The 18,567-nt window shown below is 51.2% G+C and overlaps 1 protein-coding gene across 1 annotated transcript; it reads right to left on the minus strand.

The window, feature by feature from the left end:
* Positions 1–2,010: 2,010 nt before the first annotated feature.
* NR1I2 (nuclear receptor subfamily 1 group I member 2) lies at positions 2,011–9,040 on the minus strand. Its single transcript, XM_059922149.1, is given in 9 exon segments — positions 2,011–2,214; positions 3,413–3,518; positions 3,912–4,028; position 4,196; positions 4,230–4,371; positions 6,411–6,421; positions 6,423–6,575; positions 7,523–7,710; positions 8,926–9,040. Coding segments are annotated over 9 exon segments (978 nt in total). The 3' UTR covers positions 2,011–2,069.
* Positions 9,041–18,567: the final 9,527 nt, after the last annotated feature.

The following is an 18,567-nucleotide window of genomic DNA, read 5'->3' on the forward strand; positions in this document are numbered from 1 at the left end:
AATACTGGGAGATGGGAGTTTACTCTACAGCCCACCTTAATCTCACCTTGCTCTCACCTTATCGTAGTCTACGTTTAACAACCATTTCAGGCTCTTGAGTGAATAGCACACTCAAAATTATTTCAATGGGAAAGAAGAGATGTATATATGAATACAGTTAAATGACATTTATATTTCCAAATGAGTATAATTAGACACAATTACTGGGGGCAAAATCTGCATTGATTGTGTTTGGAAAGAGGAGCTCCTTTCCCCTCAGTTTCTTTTCTAAAAATGAGTGCGTTCTCTGTCCCCTTGATGCAGAAGAGGCTGGAGGGATGGCAGAGAATATGTTTGTTTGCTTTAATTTATAGTCTCAATGATTTATGTTCTCCAAGTTTGACCTACCTGTAAAATGGTAAAAGCTAAGCCAGTATCTGTTTCTTAAAATTCAGTTAACTTGTAGCTTCATTTGAATCAAAATATTAACCATTTAAAATTAATTACTACATTTTAAGTCATTTATTTTAAATTTTTATATAGAATAATTATGAGCAAACCAAGTTAAATAATGCATTTTTTTAATAAATATATTTTATTTACTTATTTTTGGCTGCGTTGGGTCTTCGTTGCTGCGCGCGGGCTTTCTCTAGTTGTGGCAAGTGGGGACTACTCTTTGTTGCGGTGCGTGGGCTTCTCATTGTGGCGGCTTCTCTTGTTGTGGAGCACAGGCTCTAGGCGTGCGGGCACCAGTAGTTGCGGCACACAGGCTCAGTAATTGTGGCACACAGGCTTAGTCGCTCCACGGCATGTGGGATCTTCCCGGACCAGGGCTCGAACCCGTGTCCCCTGCATTGGCAGGCGGGTTCTTATCCACTGTGCCACCAGGGAAGCTCAAATAATGCATTTTTATGTTCTCACACCAACAGTCTTCAGATATGTAAAGGGCAATAGTAAAATAAATATTAAAAATGTAGAAATATATACAAATATATAATATCTCTATTTCACCACCCCCACATTTTTCCCCCCCAGAAAGGAAGGCCAAAAAGGGCTTAAATCTCTAACCAAAAGTTAATTATTGAAGTCCTCTTGCCTTGATTTGACATTAACCATAGGATCATATTTGCTAAGCCTGGTTCTTAGGTGTGGGATGCCCTATGTAAAGTTAGTTAAAATGTAATTTTCGAAAAATGCAGCATTTTTACTCAAAGTGGTTACAAACAAAGCAGACACTTTCATACTCTTGAGCTCTGAAAGCAGGTGTGTAAACAGGAACACATTTATTAAGTGCCGTCAGTACAGCCCCGTCACAGACCCTTCGGCGTTCCAGCCTCAGGAGCCACCCAGCCCCAGGTCGGTTGTGAAGCAGACCTGCACCAAGTCACACACATGTATAACCCCTTCGAGGTCAGGATCCATGTCAGTCAGCATGTATTCCCCACAGCAGGTTGCACATTGTTGGTGCTTAATGATGTGTTTTAATGGATGCAGAGACACAGAATGAGGTGCCCAGAAGGAGGGAAGAATAAACGCAGAGACAGGTAATGACAAGCTTTTGACATTTGGTGCAGGCCTTCTGGCCTCTCTCTAAAAGACTCCCTCAGACGCTAATGCACCTGCTGGTGGACACAGGCGTGAAACCCACGGAGCAACTCAGGACAGGAGGCTGTGGGTTGGGAACGGCTGGCGAGTGGGAGACAGGGGTAGTAGACGTAGCAGTGAAAATACCCAAGAAGCTAATGAACTTGGGTGTGGGCATAGACCCTCCGATGCCCCAGCCCCAGGCACCGTATCCCCTCTCCCCTCTCCCACCATGATACTAGATCCCCAGACCCAGGGCCTTTTCTAAGGGGAGGGTGCCCTTGCCTCTCGATAGGCCTGACCGAGGGGCCAGCACACTCTTCATGTAAGGCTCTAGGGCTTGGCTCTCCCCAGGCTGAGCTGGGGTCTGAGGAATGCTAGCCCGCCATCATCACGGCTGTCTTTGTGAGTTCCCTGGGGAGGCAGGACCTGCCCGGCATTGTCAGTGTCTGTCTGTGTAGCCCCAGGAGTGGTGGCTCTGGCTCTGACTGCCGCGGGGCGGCCGCTCAGCCATTTGTGATGCTGAACAACTTCTGCGTGGGTGGGGTGGCAAAGGGGTGAATCTCCTGGATGCGCAGCAGCCGCTGGGTGTGCTGGACGTTGATGCAGCGGAGCTCGGCGAGCAGAGCCAAGACCTTCAGGAACAGGAACCTGCCGGCCAGTCAGGGGAAGCGTTGGGGGGTGTGGCCCGCCCTGCCCCCACCCACCAACACTGGGGCCCCTCTGAAACTGAACACGTTTGAGGGTTTTCATCTCAGGTTTTCATCTCATCTCACAGGTCAGCCAAGAGACGAGGCTTGGCTGAATTCCTTAAGCTTCCCTTTCAGTCTGCAGATGAGGGGACAGAACAGCCTGGGGCCCTGGAGGTGTGGACCCACCCTTCCCACTCGCACTTCCTCCTCTGGGCTTGAGTCCCTGTACACAGGGACGTCCGTGGGAAAACCAGGCATTGCAGGCACCACGTGAATAGGTCATTCCGGGGGGACATTACTGCCGTGGCTAATGGACGGGGGTCAGGATTGGGTGTAGTAGTTGTGGAGGCACGGGCCCCAGGCAGCAGTCCCTCCCCGGATCTAGCCTGGGATCTGGTGTCTGAGACACACCTCATGCCTTAGTTTCCCCATGATGCCTCCTGGCTCCGTACAGGGGAAGACTGAGCAAAGCAAGACACGGCCACCCCCAGCATCGCAGGAGGCCAAGCTCAAAAGCCAGCTGCAGCAGGCCAAGTAAGGACTTGAGGTTTTATGTTCGCACTAGCACACCCAGCGCTGGCCTTCCCCCGTCCAGCCCGGGACCATGGCACCAGGTCACAGGGCTGCTGAGGCCCAGTGAAGGGGTGGCAGCCTCTATCTGGTCAAGCCCTGAGCAGCCTTCCTCCTTCGGGTTGTGACCAGAACTAACTAAGGAGTCTCCTACCCCGTTATCTGTTGTTTGTCCTGGGAGGTGGTTAGGTAGTTAGTGCTCAAGGGTGTGGGCTGTAGACTTGGCCCGCAAGGATCCATCTCCAAATCCCACCTGCCTGGGGTGGGACCCGGGTCAGTCGCCCAGAGCCCCCAGTCCTTTACAGGATATGATGGCACCCACTGCATGGGGCTGTTTTAAAGATGAAAGGTGATATGCATGTAAAACTGCTTGGCACCAGGGCTGGATCTTCTCAATAAACAGTAGTTGTTCTAGGTCGACTGGGCAGGAGGCCTCAGTGGAGGTCACAAAGCAGGGTCCCAAAGCCCTGGTAATTAGAGGCTGCCCCAGGAGCAGCTGTGGTCTGCGCTCCCAGAGAGACCCAGAACAGTCGGGGGCCTGGGGGCAGGGCTCACACCCCCTCACACCCTCCCTGCTTGCTGCTCACCAGTGGGCGGGCCGGGGCCGGTTGCACTCGATGTAGGCCTTCAGGGTAATGGCGAACCGCTCCTGCAGCTGGTCCAGCAAGCGGCACTGCCCCACACCCGGGCGGTCTGGTGGGGGGAGAAGGTGGTACGGTCCCCGCAAGGCCATGGGGGCCGAGACAAGCTTGGTCCATCCCAGAGGGGACAAATTGCCAACCACCTTCCAGAGCCAGGAATTCCCAGGCAAGGAAGGGAGTGGGGAGCTAAGAGGGCTTTGCATCACCCCTCTGACCCTAGGAGAAAACAGCCACAGTCCCCATCCTGGCTGAGCAGTGAGTGGAGGGCAAGGCCATCAGTTGGGACCTTCCCTGGGGAAGGCAAAGGAGGGGCTGCTGCCTCCCTCAGCTGAAGCTGGCAGGGTGTGAGCAAGCCTGGAGAGGTGGGGGAGGGGCACGGGGAAACCGGGTGGGACAGGTGGGGGAGGGGCACAGGGAAGCCGGGTAGGACAGGTGGGGTTATCACCTGGAGAGAAAAGGCAGATGGCCTGCCTCAGCACACACTCCTCCTTATGCGGCTGCAGCTTCTTCAGCAGGTAGTGGAATTTCAATACAGGCTCCAGTAGAAGCTGCTGGAAGCCACCTGTGGGTGGGTGCAGGCTGGAGGGGTAAACTTCTCAGGAAGCTGACCCAAGACCCAGACTTCCCTCACCAAGGTCTTTTTTCCCATTGCCCAATCTTATGCCCTGCAATCCCAGGACCCATGTAACCTGGCGTGGCTCCTCTCCTCCCTCCACGGCTGTTTCCCACCCTCTGCCAGGGCAGACAGGCATCTCTCGGGCACCGGCAGGGCTTCCAAGCAGTAGGACAGCTGACCACACTCCCAGGTCCTGGTCTCTGCGTTGAACACCGTGTTGAATCTCAGCTGGCACAGCTCAAAGGTGGCCCCCTTCAGCAGGGAGATCTGGTCCTCGATGAGCAGGTCCCTGGCAGCAAGGATAAGGAGGAGATGCCGCTTCCTAGGAAAGTGCCGCAGGCCAGCACCCTCCCATAATCCAGAGTCAGGGTGGGAGGGTGGTGAAGAGAAGAGGGAGGATGGGCTCCTACCCCTGCGGATTATTGCAGGTGCCTTCAAACTGCCTCCAGTCTCTCCCTGTACCAATCCAGCAAGCAGATTCCTCCTCCCTGCCATCTTCCTCTGGTCTCCTGCTACCTTCAGGGACTCTCCACTGCTGATGTAGCTCGGTGTCCAGGCCCTTACAGCCTAGCCCCATCTCCTCCAGCTCCCTGCACAGCCACTGACCCCCCAAGCCGATGCCTTGGCTCCTGGTCCCTGGCCTCATGCTTTCTGCCTCGGTTTCCCCACTCGGCATGAGTACCCCTATAGCTTCACTTAAGTAGACTCTGCTAGTCCTTTGGGCCAGGCTGTCCTTGTGCCTCCTAGAGGTCTTTCCAGACTGCAGTCCTTTTGCAAGTGCCAGTCCTCCAGCATGAGTTCCATGCAGCGGGGCTATTTGCTTCCTGTCGTCTGTTTTGGACTTGCTGTTTCTTCTGTTTCCCTCCAGGCAGCCTGGATGCCCTCAGCTCCACCCGCAGCACTGAGCACAGGCCCAGCCACAGTGGATGCCTCTAGTGTTCACGGTTAGACTGACGCCCCTCCCAACCTGAGAGGGGCCCCCATCTCCCCACTGACGGAGGCATGCCAACTGAAAACCCAGGAGGGAGCTCTTCAGGAGGACCTTTGCCTGGCTTTGGTCTCCTCGGGAGTTCAGTCCCTTCTTTTAGATCCACAGCGTTGAGCCACAAATGCCGTGAACTTGATCTTTTCCTTCCGTGTGTCCCCGCCGCTGCCCTCACCCCCCGCCCTGCCCAGCTCCCAGCCCAGGACCTGGCAGGGGGCCGGCTCTGAAGGCTGTACTCTGCTTCCAAAGCTGGCCTCTCTGATTAGATGCGATCCCACACACGTGCCTTAAACTTGGTTTTCTATCTGTGGAATGAAGGTGAGAGCAACTCCTGCCTCCTGGGGTGGTTGTACCCCAAAGTGGTTGTCACGAGAAATGAGTGGCCTCCCACCCTGGTGGTAGGGTCTGGGTCATGAGATGTTGGTGGGGATCTGCCAGGTCTATGCGTGGAAGGGGGCCTTTCTCCCTGCTCCCTTGACCTACTCTGCCGCAAACTGAACCCCACTCCAGCCTGTGGCCACCGTCACCCCAGTAAATAAGTCCTACGTGTCACCCACAGGGCAACCTGTGGGCTCCTGGAAGAGAACCTGCCCACTGCCTGCGGATGAAATCAGGGCTCCTCATGTGTGATTCAGCTCCACCTGCCCAGGCCTGGCAAGGCCAGTGGCTGACCCCAGGGAAGACACGCCCAGTGCCATCTCCAGCCCTGACAGGCTCCATATCGTGTGGCTGTGGTTACCACCACACCAGAAGGGTCCAGGGTCTCTCATTCACCCTGGTTGCCCAGTGGTTGCTGCCTTCACGCCTAGCTCTGGGGAGTCCCGGCCCCTTGTCCTCCTTCTCAGCCTTCTCTAGGCAGCAGACTGCCAGTGACCCAGCGTCCGTCCCTGGCCCTTTCCTTCTTCTCCCTCTGGACTTCCTTCCTTTCCCTTCCAACTCTTCCTTTGCTCTTGAACTGTCAACTTGTGATTCCTGCCCCTTTGCGGTGAAATGGGGAGGGGGATTACTTTCTGAACGTCCACCATGTATGTGATGAATGCTCTTCCAGATATTTTCTTATTTCACACAACGGCCCTGCAAGGTAGGCATTATTAGCCCCTGTCTAGCAGATGAGGAGGCTGAGACACAGGTTAAAGGGAAGGCCGCAGTCACAAAGCTAATGAGCCATACAGACAGCGAGGGCTCCATTCCCCAGCAGGACCAGGTGCCCTGGGGGCAGAGGTAAAGGAGGGTCTTTTGGCACCAATGTCCCCCAAATTCAGAGGAATCTACCCCAGACCATTTGAACCTGTTGGCCATTTCCTGCTCCTTTCCACACCATCCACCCGGCCCCTGTGTCCTACCTGAAATAGGAGAATGACTTTGGCAAAGTTGATGATGCCTTTGAACATGTAGGTTGACGTGTCAGCCATGTGGGGCAACAGGGAAGAGATCTCTTTCCCACTATTGTCGGCCGGGGGCTTGTAGTTCCAGATGCTGCCATCTTCCCCCCGCAGCTGCAGGGAGAGCTTCATTGAACATAGATCTTCCCTGATCTTGCTCCACTTGGCAGCTTCTTCACTTGACTGAGTCTGCAGAGACTCCGAATCTTGTGGGCACTGCTAAGCGCCTCTGGCAGCTGGGACATGAGCCGGAAGGGGGAGAGAAGAGACAGCATATATTCTCCCAAACAGGTTCTGACACAGGCCCCAGACAGGCACACACAGCCACAGCTGCACCCTGAGTGGCTGCACAGTGGCAGGAGTGTACACCCCACCTCCACACACAGCACTTGTTCCTTCTTTTTGGTCTTCTCCTATCAGGTGGATCTATTAATTCATGGTCCCTCACATCCCTGCCTGGTCAGGGGTGTGTCCCAAGCATCCCTGACCTTGGACTCAGGAAACTCAGAGAAAAGGATCTGGGAGCTAAATATGGAAAGAAACAGACTTTGGAGGCCACTGGCTACCAGCTCTGTGAGCTGGACGGGTCACCGAGATACCTGTGAGCACAGGTGGAAGATGGCACCAGGATCAGACACGGCTACCATTGCTGAGATCACTAGAGTTTCTTGGTTCAGTAAAACCAGTTCACAATTGTCCTGCCCCCTGCAGGTCCTGCCCCTGTCCTCATAAAGCCCTGAACGCCAGCAACCCTGGGGCAACTCAGCTTTCCATAACTCCATTTATGGCTCAGACTCAATTTCTACCTGCTGCGGAAGGAGAGAGCAGAGTTCCAGACCTGAGCATGAGTCAGAATCACCTGAGGGGTCTTGTCAAGGCCCAGACTGCTGGGCCCCGACCTCAAAGTTTCTGATTCAGGAGATAGGGGATGATCTGAGGTTTTGCATTTCTTACAAGTTCCCAGATGCTGCTGCTGCTGCAAGTCCAGGGGCTACTCTTTGAGAACCCCTGGGAATGAGGTTGGGGTTCTGAGGAGCTAGCGCAGGAGCTGAGCCGTCTCTAAAGCCTCATACCCGGAAATTCCTGAAATGCGTGAAGATGCTATCAGAGGTTTTCATCTGAGCGGTTATCAACTCCCTGATCATCATCTGCTGCTCTTCAGTCAGACCCTGGGCTCCAGGGGGCTGAGTCCCAATCTGTTCCCTCTTCTTCCTCCTGATCAAGGCCCGCTTCTGCGCCACGGCTGTGTCAGACATGATCACTGCAGGGATAGCCAGGAGCAGCCTCAGGCACCTGCAGGGGCTCGAGCAGGAGTAGGGGATGGGGACATGCTTGTGACAAGAAACCTGCCTTTTTCCAGACTCTCGAGGACTCTGAGCTCCTCTGGAGAAACACTTGGGGAAGGACGGGTGTGCTGCCTGTGACTGTGGGGTTCAAGACAACTTTATGGAGCGATGGGAATTGCTCAGGCTTCTGGATCTTAAGGCACCGGCTTGAGAGACGGTTTTGCCACTTTCTAGTGGTGACCTTGACAGGCTCCCTAACCTCTCTTGCCTTCAGTTTCCTTCTTGGTAATCTGCAGTGACAGTGCTCACCTCACACTGCTGTTAGGATCAGACACTGCACAGGAAATGCCTAATAACAGCTCCTGATACATAATAGTTGTTCAATAAATGCACCTGATTATTCTTTTCTGGTGGATCAGATACCAACAAGACTCCTCAGAGTCCCCCAAGATCTCTGGGTCTCCAAGACCCCAGAGAGCTGGGACTACTGCTTAGCAAGAAATATTGACTCCAGCCACTTCCTATGTAGCCGGTAGCCTTAGGGTCTTCCATGGACTTCTGGGGCCCACTTGTGTGTGCAGAGCAAAGCTGTGGGGATCCTGGCAGGGAGGGGACGGCAGGGACTGCTGGTCTGCAGGAAAGGCTCTCTGATCAAATGCCCAAGGAACTTGGCCCCTGAAAGGCTGCCCAAGGTCTCGGGTCCCTCTGTGATTGATGGAGAGAAATACGCTCTGGAAGCTTCCAGCCTTTTCCGCATGCTCTTTAATCTCAGAGTCCCTGGGAGCACAATTATACCAAAGCTGGACAGGGGAAATGAGAACCCCCCAGTCACTGGCGGCACACAGTTCCTCTGGAGGACGCCGGGTCTGGGAAGCTGGTGGAAGGCGGGGGGTCATAGCACACCACGCGTCTCCAGCTTCCCGTCCCCAATTCACCGCCCCCAATTTGCCTTAAACAACTATGAAGGGAACAAAATGAATCACACAAGCGCAACAAAGGGGAGAGGCGGGCACGACCCTGGCCAGAGAGAACCTGGCCTCCCAGAGCAGAGAACGGAGACGCACTCCACCCCTCCAGCCCTTCAGGAGAGGCACCTGGTCTCAGGCCGACGCCCGCCCGTCTGCGCATGCGCCCGCACACATCCCGCGGCCCGAGCCTGCTCGGGCTCACGTGCCCACGCCCGCCTGCGCCGTCTTTCCTCCAGCCGCTCTCCGGGAGCTTGCGCAGGCGGCAGGCCTGGGCCTTCCGGGTGATCTCGTCGGTGCCCTTCTGGAAAGGGCACCAGAGCCGGGCGTTGCGTTTCATGGCTGTGCTGCGAGAGGACAAAGAGCAAGAGGTAGGCCGCGTGGAGCACCCTGGCTCCCTGTCCCCTCCCGACACGGACACTAGTCACACCCTCTGGGGGCCCTGCCTTTGCCGCTGAGTTGGGTCGGGGCCACAGGAGGGGTACAGGCGGAGGCTCTTCAGGCTTCTGTCGGTGGGTGCTGGGCTTCCCCAGGGGCCCCGGAGCCGGCTGGAGGAGGGGAGCGGGAGAGGAGACTTGTCCTGCAACATTCATGCGGGTGGTGGGCGCTGCTTCCAACAGGGCCTGCGCCAGAGCCGTTTTCTGGGATGCTTCAGCGCCAGGCCGAGCCTCGCTCTTTCCCGCACCCTGCCCTCTTCCCCCTCACCCCCAGGCACCCCCAGGTTTTTGTGGAGGCGGCCTCTTCCTGGATTTCTCCTTCTTGGAAGAGGGAGCCGGAGGAAACCTGTCCCCAGGAGTATAAGAGACAAAAGAAGCTCCCTGCCTTCCCCAGTCCCCATTCTAGACTGGGGGGCCAGGGGCAGCCAGAGGACCGGGTAGACTATGGGAAGCTTTCTACCTCACTGGACAAAGGCTTCCCCCTTGGAAAAACAGATTCTCCTGATGGACCTAGGGGAACAGAGAGGTTCAGAGACCCGTAATAGTGGAGTGAGCGGGCCCTGCACCCACACGTCCCCACACAGCTGTGCCAGGAGGGAGACAAGGGGGTAGATGCCTTTTAGAGATCTTCACCTCCTTATGGCCTAAACCACCATGTGAGAAAGTTTGTCCACCCTGCTGCCATGCACAGAGGCCACGTGAAAAGGGAGAGCCCTGGGATGACACGCATGAGGGAGGCCCAGCTGCCTCCGCCTTCCAGCTTCCCCACCATGCTCTGGACATGTGAGCGAGCCCTCTTGGGTGTCCCAGTCCAGCTGAGTGTCTCCCCATGCTGTGTGGAGCAGAGGAGCTCCCAGCAGAGCCCCGTCAATACACAGGAGCGTGACAGGAAATGAAATGGTGGTTGGTTTAATTAGTAAGTTTGGGGGAGGTTTGTTACTTGGCAAGAGATCATGGAAACAGACGGCCTGGAGCTTTGTTAGATGTCGATCTGGACTGGGGTCGATGGGGTGCCAGCCGACACCCCCAGTCTTGATCCTATTCCACTCTTACATCAGCCCTCCTTACAGAATGATGCCCTGTGGGCAGGAAAATGACAGTGACTAGGTGACTGGTATGTGCCAGCCACATCTCTCTTTCATGTGAATTTAATAAGACCAGTTAGCTGTGCCGTTTCAATTCAATCCAGCTGTATTTACTCTGAGGTTTGCACCTGTTCCTGGCTGCTTGGGAATGTGTGAAATCTAGCCAGCAGAGGGTGGAAATGATCGCCTCTTCAATTCCATGAAGGTAAAATACTTCTTCAGTGAGGCCTTTGGAAAAATAATTAATTGTAAAATCCAGTATTTAGGCTGAATACCAAAGATGGGATAAATTCTCAGCAAGGAAGAGCCATCAATAAATGGATGAATAAATTAATAAACAGAGTTTGTATGTGACTGGGACTTGCTGCCCTGAGTGCACACATCCTCACCCCCTCTTTGGGCGAGTGATTAGTTGACATTGCTTAGCTAGTAGGAGGTGGAGCCAGAATTTGAACCCATGTCAGTCTGACTCCAAAACCTGTGTTCTTTTCTTAAAATTAATTAATTTATTTTTTGGCTGCATTGGGTCTTTGTTGCTGTGCAGGCTTTCTCTAGTTGCGGCGAGCAGGGGCTACTCTTCATTGCAGTACGCAGGCTTCTCATTGCGGTGGCTTCTCTTGTTGTGGAGCACGGGCTCTAGGTGCGCGGGCTTCAGTAGTTGTGGCACGAGGGCTCAGCAGTTGTGGCTCGCGGGCTCTAGAGTGCAGGCTCAGTAGTTGTGGCACACGGGCTTAGTTGCTCCGCCGCGTGTGGGATCTTCCCAGACCAGGGCTCGAACCAGTGTCCCCTGCATTGGCAGGTGGATTCTTAACCACTGCGCCACCAGGGAAGTCACAAGACCTGTGTTCTTAATTCAACATTGTGCCACATCCTTCACAAGATGTGTTTCTGAGTGGGTGAACCATTTATTAAACCTCCTTCGTTTCTGTGCACACTTGTTCCTAGGCAGTTCATTTCACACAGAGCCCTCCATGTCATGTGAGTCCTTTGAGGTAGCTCTCTGTTCTTGGGCAGAAAGTGATTCCCTAAGGTCCTCAATTCTTGCCATTTCAATGCTGGTTAAAGCAGAAGGGACCAAGGAACTTTGCTGTCACTCCAGCCACATCCAGAGGCACCTGGTCCTGCACCCTCTGGAGAGCTGCGGGTCCTCCTTCTCACAGTCAGAGGAGCATGTGTCCATCCACTGGCTCTTGACCAGTTCCAGGGAGGCTCCATCTGTATTCCACATCCTTCACTTTCTAAGCAGAGGCTCATGTGAGCAGATGGCCATACCACTAAAAGGACCTGCAGTTTTTCTGGGGCTGATGCTGCCTGTTTTCTGCAGATTCAGTGGTTCTTAGCCTTTGTATTTTCGTCATTGTTTATGTTGGAGCTTTTTCTTTTGTTTCTCACCAGCCAGGGCCTTTTACTAAGCCCTTTAGAAAAAACAGCTTTGGCAAAGGACCTTTGGAGAGCTTTGGGGTGGCTGCACATTCAGGATGGTTCCACAGTGTGTGCTGCCTAAGAAATCATTGACATTGTTGAAGGCTCAGTCCTGGGTGCATGCAGCAGTGGCCTGACCAGGCTGATTTAAATATATGCAGTAACTTCATTTGCTGAAGTCCCCAGGTCTCCTATTAAATTAGGGAGAAGGGAGGTCTTCCATGAATGACATACATGGGGGTACACATGGGAATGACTAATTGTGACCAAACAGGACCCAGCTGTCCTACTGTCACCTGGAGGTCAGAGGACTTTGGATTTTGCTCCCTGGGGCTGGAGATGTGGCAGGTACTGTCCAGCTCTCATTGTCAAGAGGGCCTAGCCCCTGCCACCGGCCTTTGACTCTCTCTACTCACTAACTTCTCTGGTGCTCAGGATCCTCATAAGTAAATGGAACCTGCTGGAAGAGGCCGACATGGCCTTTAGCATGAAAAGGAAGAGGAGAGTGTGCCTTTCTGGGGATGTTACCAGCTGATCTGTGTCCATCCACAGGCTGATCTGGCAGGGAGAGAAGTGGAGGAGGAACTGTAGAGGCACGTGTCCCTCAGAAGTGGGCCCAGAGGGAACCACTGTGGGTGGAGAGCATGCTGTTCAGGGAGAAGATTCCAGCTTGGGGAGGAAGAAAGGAAGGAGAGTGGTGCATACCGAGACCAGAGGACAAGGGGGTAAATTCTAAAGAAAACGTGAATTGTTTCTGCAGTAGAAGGAACAAGGATCCCCGGGGGGCGGGGGGAGAGCAGAGGAGAGGAATGGAGTGGGGAGGGAGGGGAGAAAGGAGAGTAGCACAGGGTGCTACTTTCATGGGTGAAAAGGGAGCAAGGAAAGGACTGCAGAGGCATCCTCGAGGATGGGAACTAGATGGAGCCCAGGGGTGAGTTGGGAGCAGCAGAGAAGGATGACAGGTTACAGGAGGCTCACAGAGGGAGCCTGGTGCTGCGAGAGGACTCAGCAATTTCAGGTTCCTAAACTAGGCTGAATGAGACCCTGCTTTAGGACCCGGCATTTCCTGTTGCTCAGGGGATTAGGCTGTGAGATGCAGCACCCTCAGCATGAATGATGCGGGATAGGTGGCTGATCTCGACTCCAAACTAGGAAACATCAGAAAAATGTGTGACATGCACGCTCCTCTACTACAGAAGGAACATGTGAAAGGGAAGGAGTAGAAGGAAGGTGCTGGGAGGACTTTGCCTGGGGGTGGAAATAGGAGGATGGGAAGCCATCAACTAGTAACCTTTGGAATCAAATATTTAGAGACCACCGGAACGGTGCTGTGGCTACATCCAGGCCAACGGGCCAGAAATCAGGTATTGACATGGGAATTGGTTGTCTTTAGGTACAAGAAAGAAGATGCCCAGTGAGAGGTCCAAGGTGCTGCCTGTTAGGTTTTGAAATTTAGCAGAGATGTCATTCCGGGCAGCCCTTAGGGCATGTCCATGTGCTGCATTTGCTGGGAAAGTGACTCTCCAGGGCCCAGACAGAAGGAGGGTCACTGTGAGACACGAGTCAGCTCCACTTAGCACTCCCTGGCTCCCCTGCTGGCCTGTGAGCCCACGGGTCGCCCACCCCGGCCAGCAGCAGACTCTCCCCAGCTGGCGGTGGGAGAGATTTCATCAGGTTCTCAGCTGAGTCAGTGGGTGAGTAGAGGTGCCCATGTGTCTGCTTGTGTGGGGTCTGAGGCTTATACAATTGGAGGAGTCTTCTTTACAAAAAAAGAGTACAACATTTCAGATACATAATGAGGTACCAAAGAGAATATGTATTTGTGAGAAAGAATGAGAAGAGAAATCACAATAAATAACAAATACTAAAAGGGGCAAGTAGCAAACATCATGAAATCCAGAAGAATAGCCTAACATTTTAATTAATTAATTGCCTGACACTCCTCTATGATATCTTGATTGTCTCCTTGTGGGAGACAGAATAATGGCCCCCAGAGACATCCACATCCTAATCCCCGGAACACGTGAATATGTTTCCTTATATGGCAAAAGGGTCTTTGCAGCTGTGATTGAGGTTACAGACCTTGAGACAGGGAATTAGTTACCCAGAGTTACCCAGGTGGGCTCCATCTAATTACCAGCGCTCTCAAAAGGCTTTCCTGGGTTTATTCAGAGAAAGAGATGTGATGATGGAAAAGAGGTCAGGTGCTACGTTGCTGGCTTTGAAGATGGAAGAAGAGACCAAGAACATGGGTGGCATCTAGAAGCTGGAAAAGGCAATGGGTTCTCCCCTGAGCCTGCCTGTAGGAACCGGTCTGGGTGACACCTTGATTTTAGCACAGTGGCACTGATTTTGGACTTTGGGCCTCCAGAACTGTAAGATAATCCATTTTGTATCGTTTAAGCCACCAGTTTCTGATATTATTACAACAGCAATAGCAAGTGAATTGTATTCCTTGTAGGACAATGATTTTGTAATGTCATTTTGTAATATAAAGAACAGAAAGATAGGTCTTTCCTCTAGCACTGCTGATCAAAATTTGCTTTTTACTATGATATTAGAGAAAAGTTTCATCTTCACAACTACGTCAAGGATTGTTGTCAACTTAAGAAAACCTCTGTCAAGATTTTTTTCATATAAGTGTTCATATTTGGAAGAATTTTCCATAGACTAAGTAGTGGCTCCACACATTTCACACCTCCACCCCCTCCTTTAGCCTGTGCTGGACACCACAGGATGCGGTGATGTGGTGACACGGTCAGGCCCTGCACGTTCCTGTCAGGACGGTGGACGAGCAGGCAGAGTGGGGCATTCCCAGGACTGTGTCCACGCTGGGTAGCTCGCAGTAACTCAGCTCTGCTTCGGTAACTGCAGCCGTGCGCCCACACTGTGTGTATCCCCCGCTCACTGCCCTTAGCCTGATCCCAGACGTGCTCACGGCCATTCCATCCCCACTTGACTTCAGGTAAAATATGACAGTGAGTAGAAATCATCTAAAACAACTGTGGTTAAATATCTTACTTTTGAAAGGGTTACAAAAGCATATGACGTGGGGAGGAGCACATGTAAGTGAAGGCCCAGAAACCTAAGCTTCATTAGCTTAAATCCACCTCTGCTCTGGTTCTGTTGTACCTGTCAACCTACACATATGTATGTACTTTGTATATATATTTATACAACACCTGTAAAACTACACACGTCTAAAACACACACACACACACACGCACACACCCTATAAAACTAAGCCACACAGGGGAGCTTACACCTCAGACCAACAGACAGAGCCTTTGCTGCCCAGTCTCCTCTGTGTTACATTTTGATGCTATCGTCAGGCCCAAATGCCTTGACAAACATGGCAAAACAAGAGTCCTCAGAGAGGCCCCTTCCGTGGATCAGGCACCAGGCAGAGTGGGACTGCCTGGCCTGCGGCCGACCCCTCCGGCCTCCTTGCCGCACTGTTAACCCTTCCGTCTCGCTCGAGTGGCGATGATTGAAGCTCACTCTTCCTTCTGGCAGCTCCGAAGCCGGAGGAGTAGGTTTTGGCAGCAAGGTGGGACTTAAAGTGAGCTCTGGGATTTTGAAATGCACGAGATCAAGGAAAGCTTTTGATAGAAAAAAGTACTACTCTCCCGTCCCCTCATGGCAAAAGAAGACAGGATGTGTCAGATAAAATGCCGACATTTGTGAGACAGTTACTGAGGGGATAAATGGCGTTACCGTTTCGTGTTCACAGCCTCCATCTCTGTCCTTGGGAAGGAGACTCATAAATGCGCCCAGACTGACCCTGCCCCAGCGGGGGGGGGGGGGGGGGATGCTTGGTAGGCCTCTCCCACCCAGAGCTGCCCTCAGAGTGGCTCCTGAACCAGGGGTCCATAGGCTTCCTGGGGCCTGTGCGGGATGCTGTAATGGCTCTCTCCCAGGGACAAGGGATCCACTGACCCGTTCAGATCCTCTCCTAGTGAATCTGAATATCAGATATACAGGCGGGGCCAAATTAAAGGGCCCGCTGACTGGGCTATTGCCATATTCAAAGGACACTAAAACATTGTTGGAATAGATCAGTAACGAGGTAAACCATAAATTGTTTTCTTTCCTACCAAGGTAGTCATCACCCTGAGGTGGAGATTTAAAACACTCCTTGACAGTGCAGACTAGTCTCTGTGGAGCAATCAGGGGCACTCATATGCCTATACACAGGGCCACTCCAGCCAACCACCTGGACAACTTCCTGAAATTGGCAGAGGCAGAAACAGAATCATGTGTGGTGTAGGGCTGTTTGCAGGGAATGAGTGGACTATTTTATTCTCTGTAAACACTTTTGCCTTCCAAGAAGTCATCTGGTTAGAAAATTGCGCAGGATAAATCACTTATTTTGACTATGAAATACATGATAAACATTTTGTATGAGAAGAACATCACTTGCCCACAAGCATATGAAAAGTTGCTCAATATCACTAATCACTACAGAAATGCAAATCAAAATCATGAGACCTCACCTCACACCCATGAGGATGGCTGCTATCACAAAAACAAAATAACAGGTGACGGCAAGGATGTGGAGAAATTAGAACCCCTTATGTATTGCTAGTGGGAATATAAAATGGTGTGGCCGCTATGGAAAACAGTATGGAGTTTCCTCAAAAAAATTAAAAATAGGATTGCCAAATGGTTTAGCAATTCTACTTATGGATTGAAAGCAGGGTCTTGAAGAGACATTTGCACACCCATGTTGACAACAGCATTATTCACAACGGTCAACAGGTGGAAGCAACCAAAATATCCATCAATAGATAAAGGGATAAACTATGGTATATACATAATGAAATATTTTCAGTCTTGAAAAGGAAGGTAATTCTGACACATGCTACAACATGGATGAAACTTAAGGACATTATGCTAAGTGAAATAAGCCAGTCAAAAGGACAAATGCTGTATGACTTCACTTATATGAAGTACCTAGAGTAGGCAAACTCACAGAAACAAAGAATGGTGGCAATGTACAGCATGGTGACTACAGCTAATAATACTGTGTTATTTATTTGAAAGTTGTTGAGAGCACATCTTAGGCATTCTTACCACACACATACACACACACGAGTTAACTTTGTTCCCTTTGTGAGGGAATGGATGTGTTAATTATTTTGATCTTGGTAATCATTCTACAGTGTATGTGTATATCAAATCTTCACGTTGTACACTTTATATATAATTATATTGCAATTATTTTTTCAGTAAAGTTAAAAATAAGTAGAATGGTGGTTGCCAGGGGCTGTGAGGAATAGCGAGTATAGAGTTTCAGTTTTACAAGATGAAAAAGGTCTGGAGAGTGACTGCACAATATAAATATACTTAACATTACTGAACCATATACTTAAATGGTTAAGATAGTAAATATCATGTTATGTGTTTTGTACACAATTAAAAAAAAAATCACCGGCCACTAAATAGTTTTTCATCAGATATTTAGAGAATATTAAAAGAGAAGCCAGGGACTTCCCTGGTGGCGCTGTGGTTAGGAATCCACCTGCCAATGCAGGGGACACAGTTTCGAGCCCTTGTCCAGGAAGATCCCACATGCCACAGAGCAGCTAAGCCCGTGCGCCACAACTGCTGAGCCTGTGCTCTGGAGCCCACGAGCCACAACTACTGAGCCCACGTGCCACAACTACTGAAGCCTGCGTGCCTAGAGCCCATGCTCCACAATAGGAGAGGCCACTGCAATGAGAAGCCCACACACCACAACAAAGACTGGCCCCCACTCGCCGCTACTAGAGAAAGCCCATGAGCAGCAACGATCCAACACAGCCAAGAAAGAAGGAAGGAAGGAAGGAAAGGAGAAAAAAGAAAGACAAAATATTAGACCAGTGTGAGTGCCCACAGATCTCAGTCCTGCCTTGCATGGGCTCTGATATGCACACACAGAAGGTGGGTCATGAAGCCAGGAAGGGCTGTGAGGAGGCCGAAGCTATGAGGCAGAGAAGCAGCAAAAAGGAGAGTACTAACAATGGTTAAAAGCACTACAATGAGGAATAAAAAGATAACCAGGTCAATTAAGCTGCATTTGATCCTGCATGACCTTAGTTCTTGAACTACATTTAAGTCTCTGTGAGGCCGGGGCCTGCGGCATTTAAGATTGTTGTCCCCCGTCCTTCTCTCCACATCTGCTTCAGAATCCCCACTGCTTAAAGTAACCCCAGCACCTGCTTGTAATCTAGGATGGGGATTCTCCAACTTTAATGTGTGTGTGTCTGTGTGTGGCCAGAGGGTAAAGAGGAAAAAAAGCAGGTAAAGGGAAATTATATAAGAATAGAATTTCTAAGAATTTAACAGTGAAGCTTATAAAACTGTTGGCTTTTTTCAGTGAAGGGAGAAGTTTGGTAAACTTATTAACTCACATTTCACAGGTTTTGTTGTTTACAAAATGATTTCAAAATCATAATCTCACGTGGAGGTGCTGTGAGGTGGGCAGAGCAGGGCTTATCACCAGTGGAGCAAGGCAAGGCAGGTTGTATTATCTTTTTAACAAATGAGGAAATTGGGGCTTTGAGGTGTGTCCAAGGTCACAAAGGCAGTAAGTGATAGAGCTTCTTTTCTTTCCCCTTTATTATGATTCTTTCTATAGTGCAAATAGATACACTACACTATGTACGTTAAATTTTTGTCACAAAACTCATGGGGATAAAATGAGCTCATGTATTTACAGTTTTTTGGAAATGAATCAAATACTCTGAACAAAAGTCTCCCCCTCCTTAGCCCTGGCAGGGGACAGACACCCAGAGGAAACTCAGCAAAAATCACCTTGTATGAATTTAATTATGAGAGGTCAGCTGCTATCTTCAGGTGGCCATAAGTAAAATTTGGCCTTTGTGCTTCCTGGGACACAGTCATCAAAGAGGTTAGAAGGTTCATTCCTAGACATGGAT

This window comes from Balaenoptera ricei, chromosome 4 (assembly GCF_028023285.1).
Source record: "Balaenoptera ricei isolate mBalRic1 chromosome 4, mBalRic1.hap2, whole genome shotgun sequence".
NCBI lineage: Eukaryota > Metazoa > Chordata > Mammalia > Artiodactyla > Balaenopteridae > Balaenoptera > Balaenoptera ricei.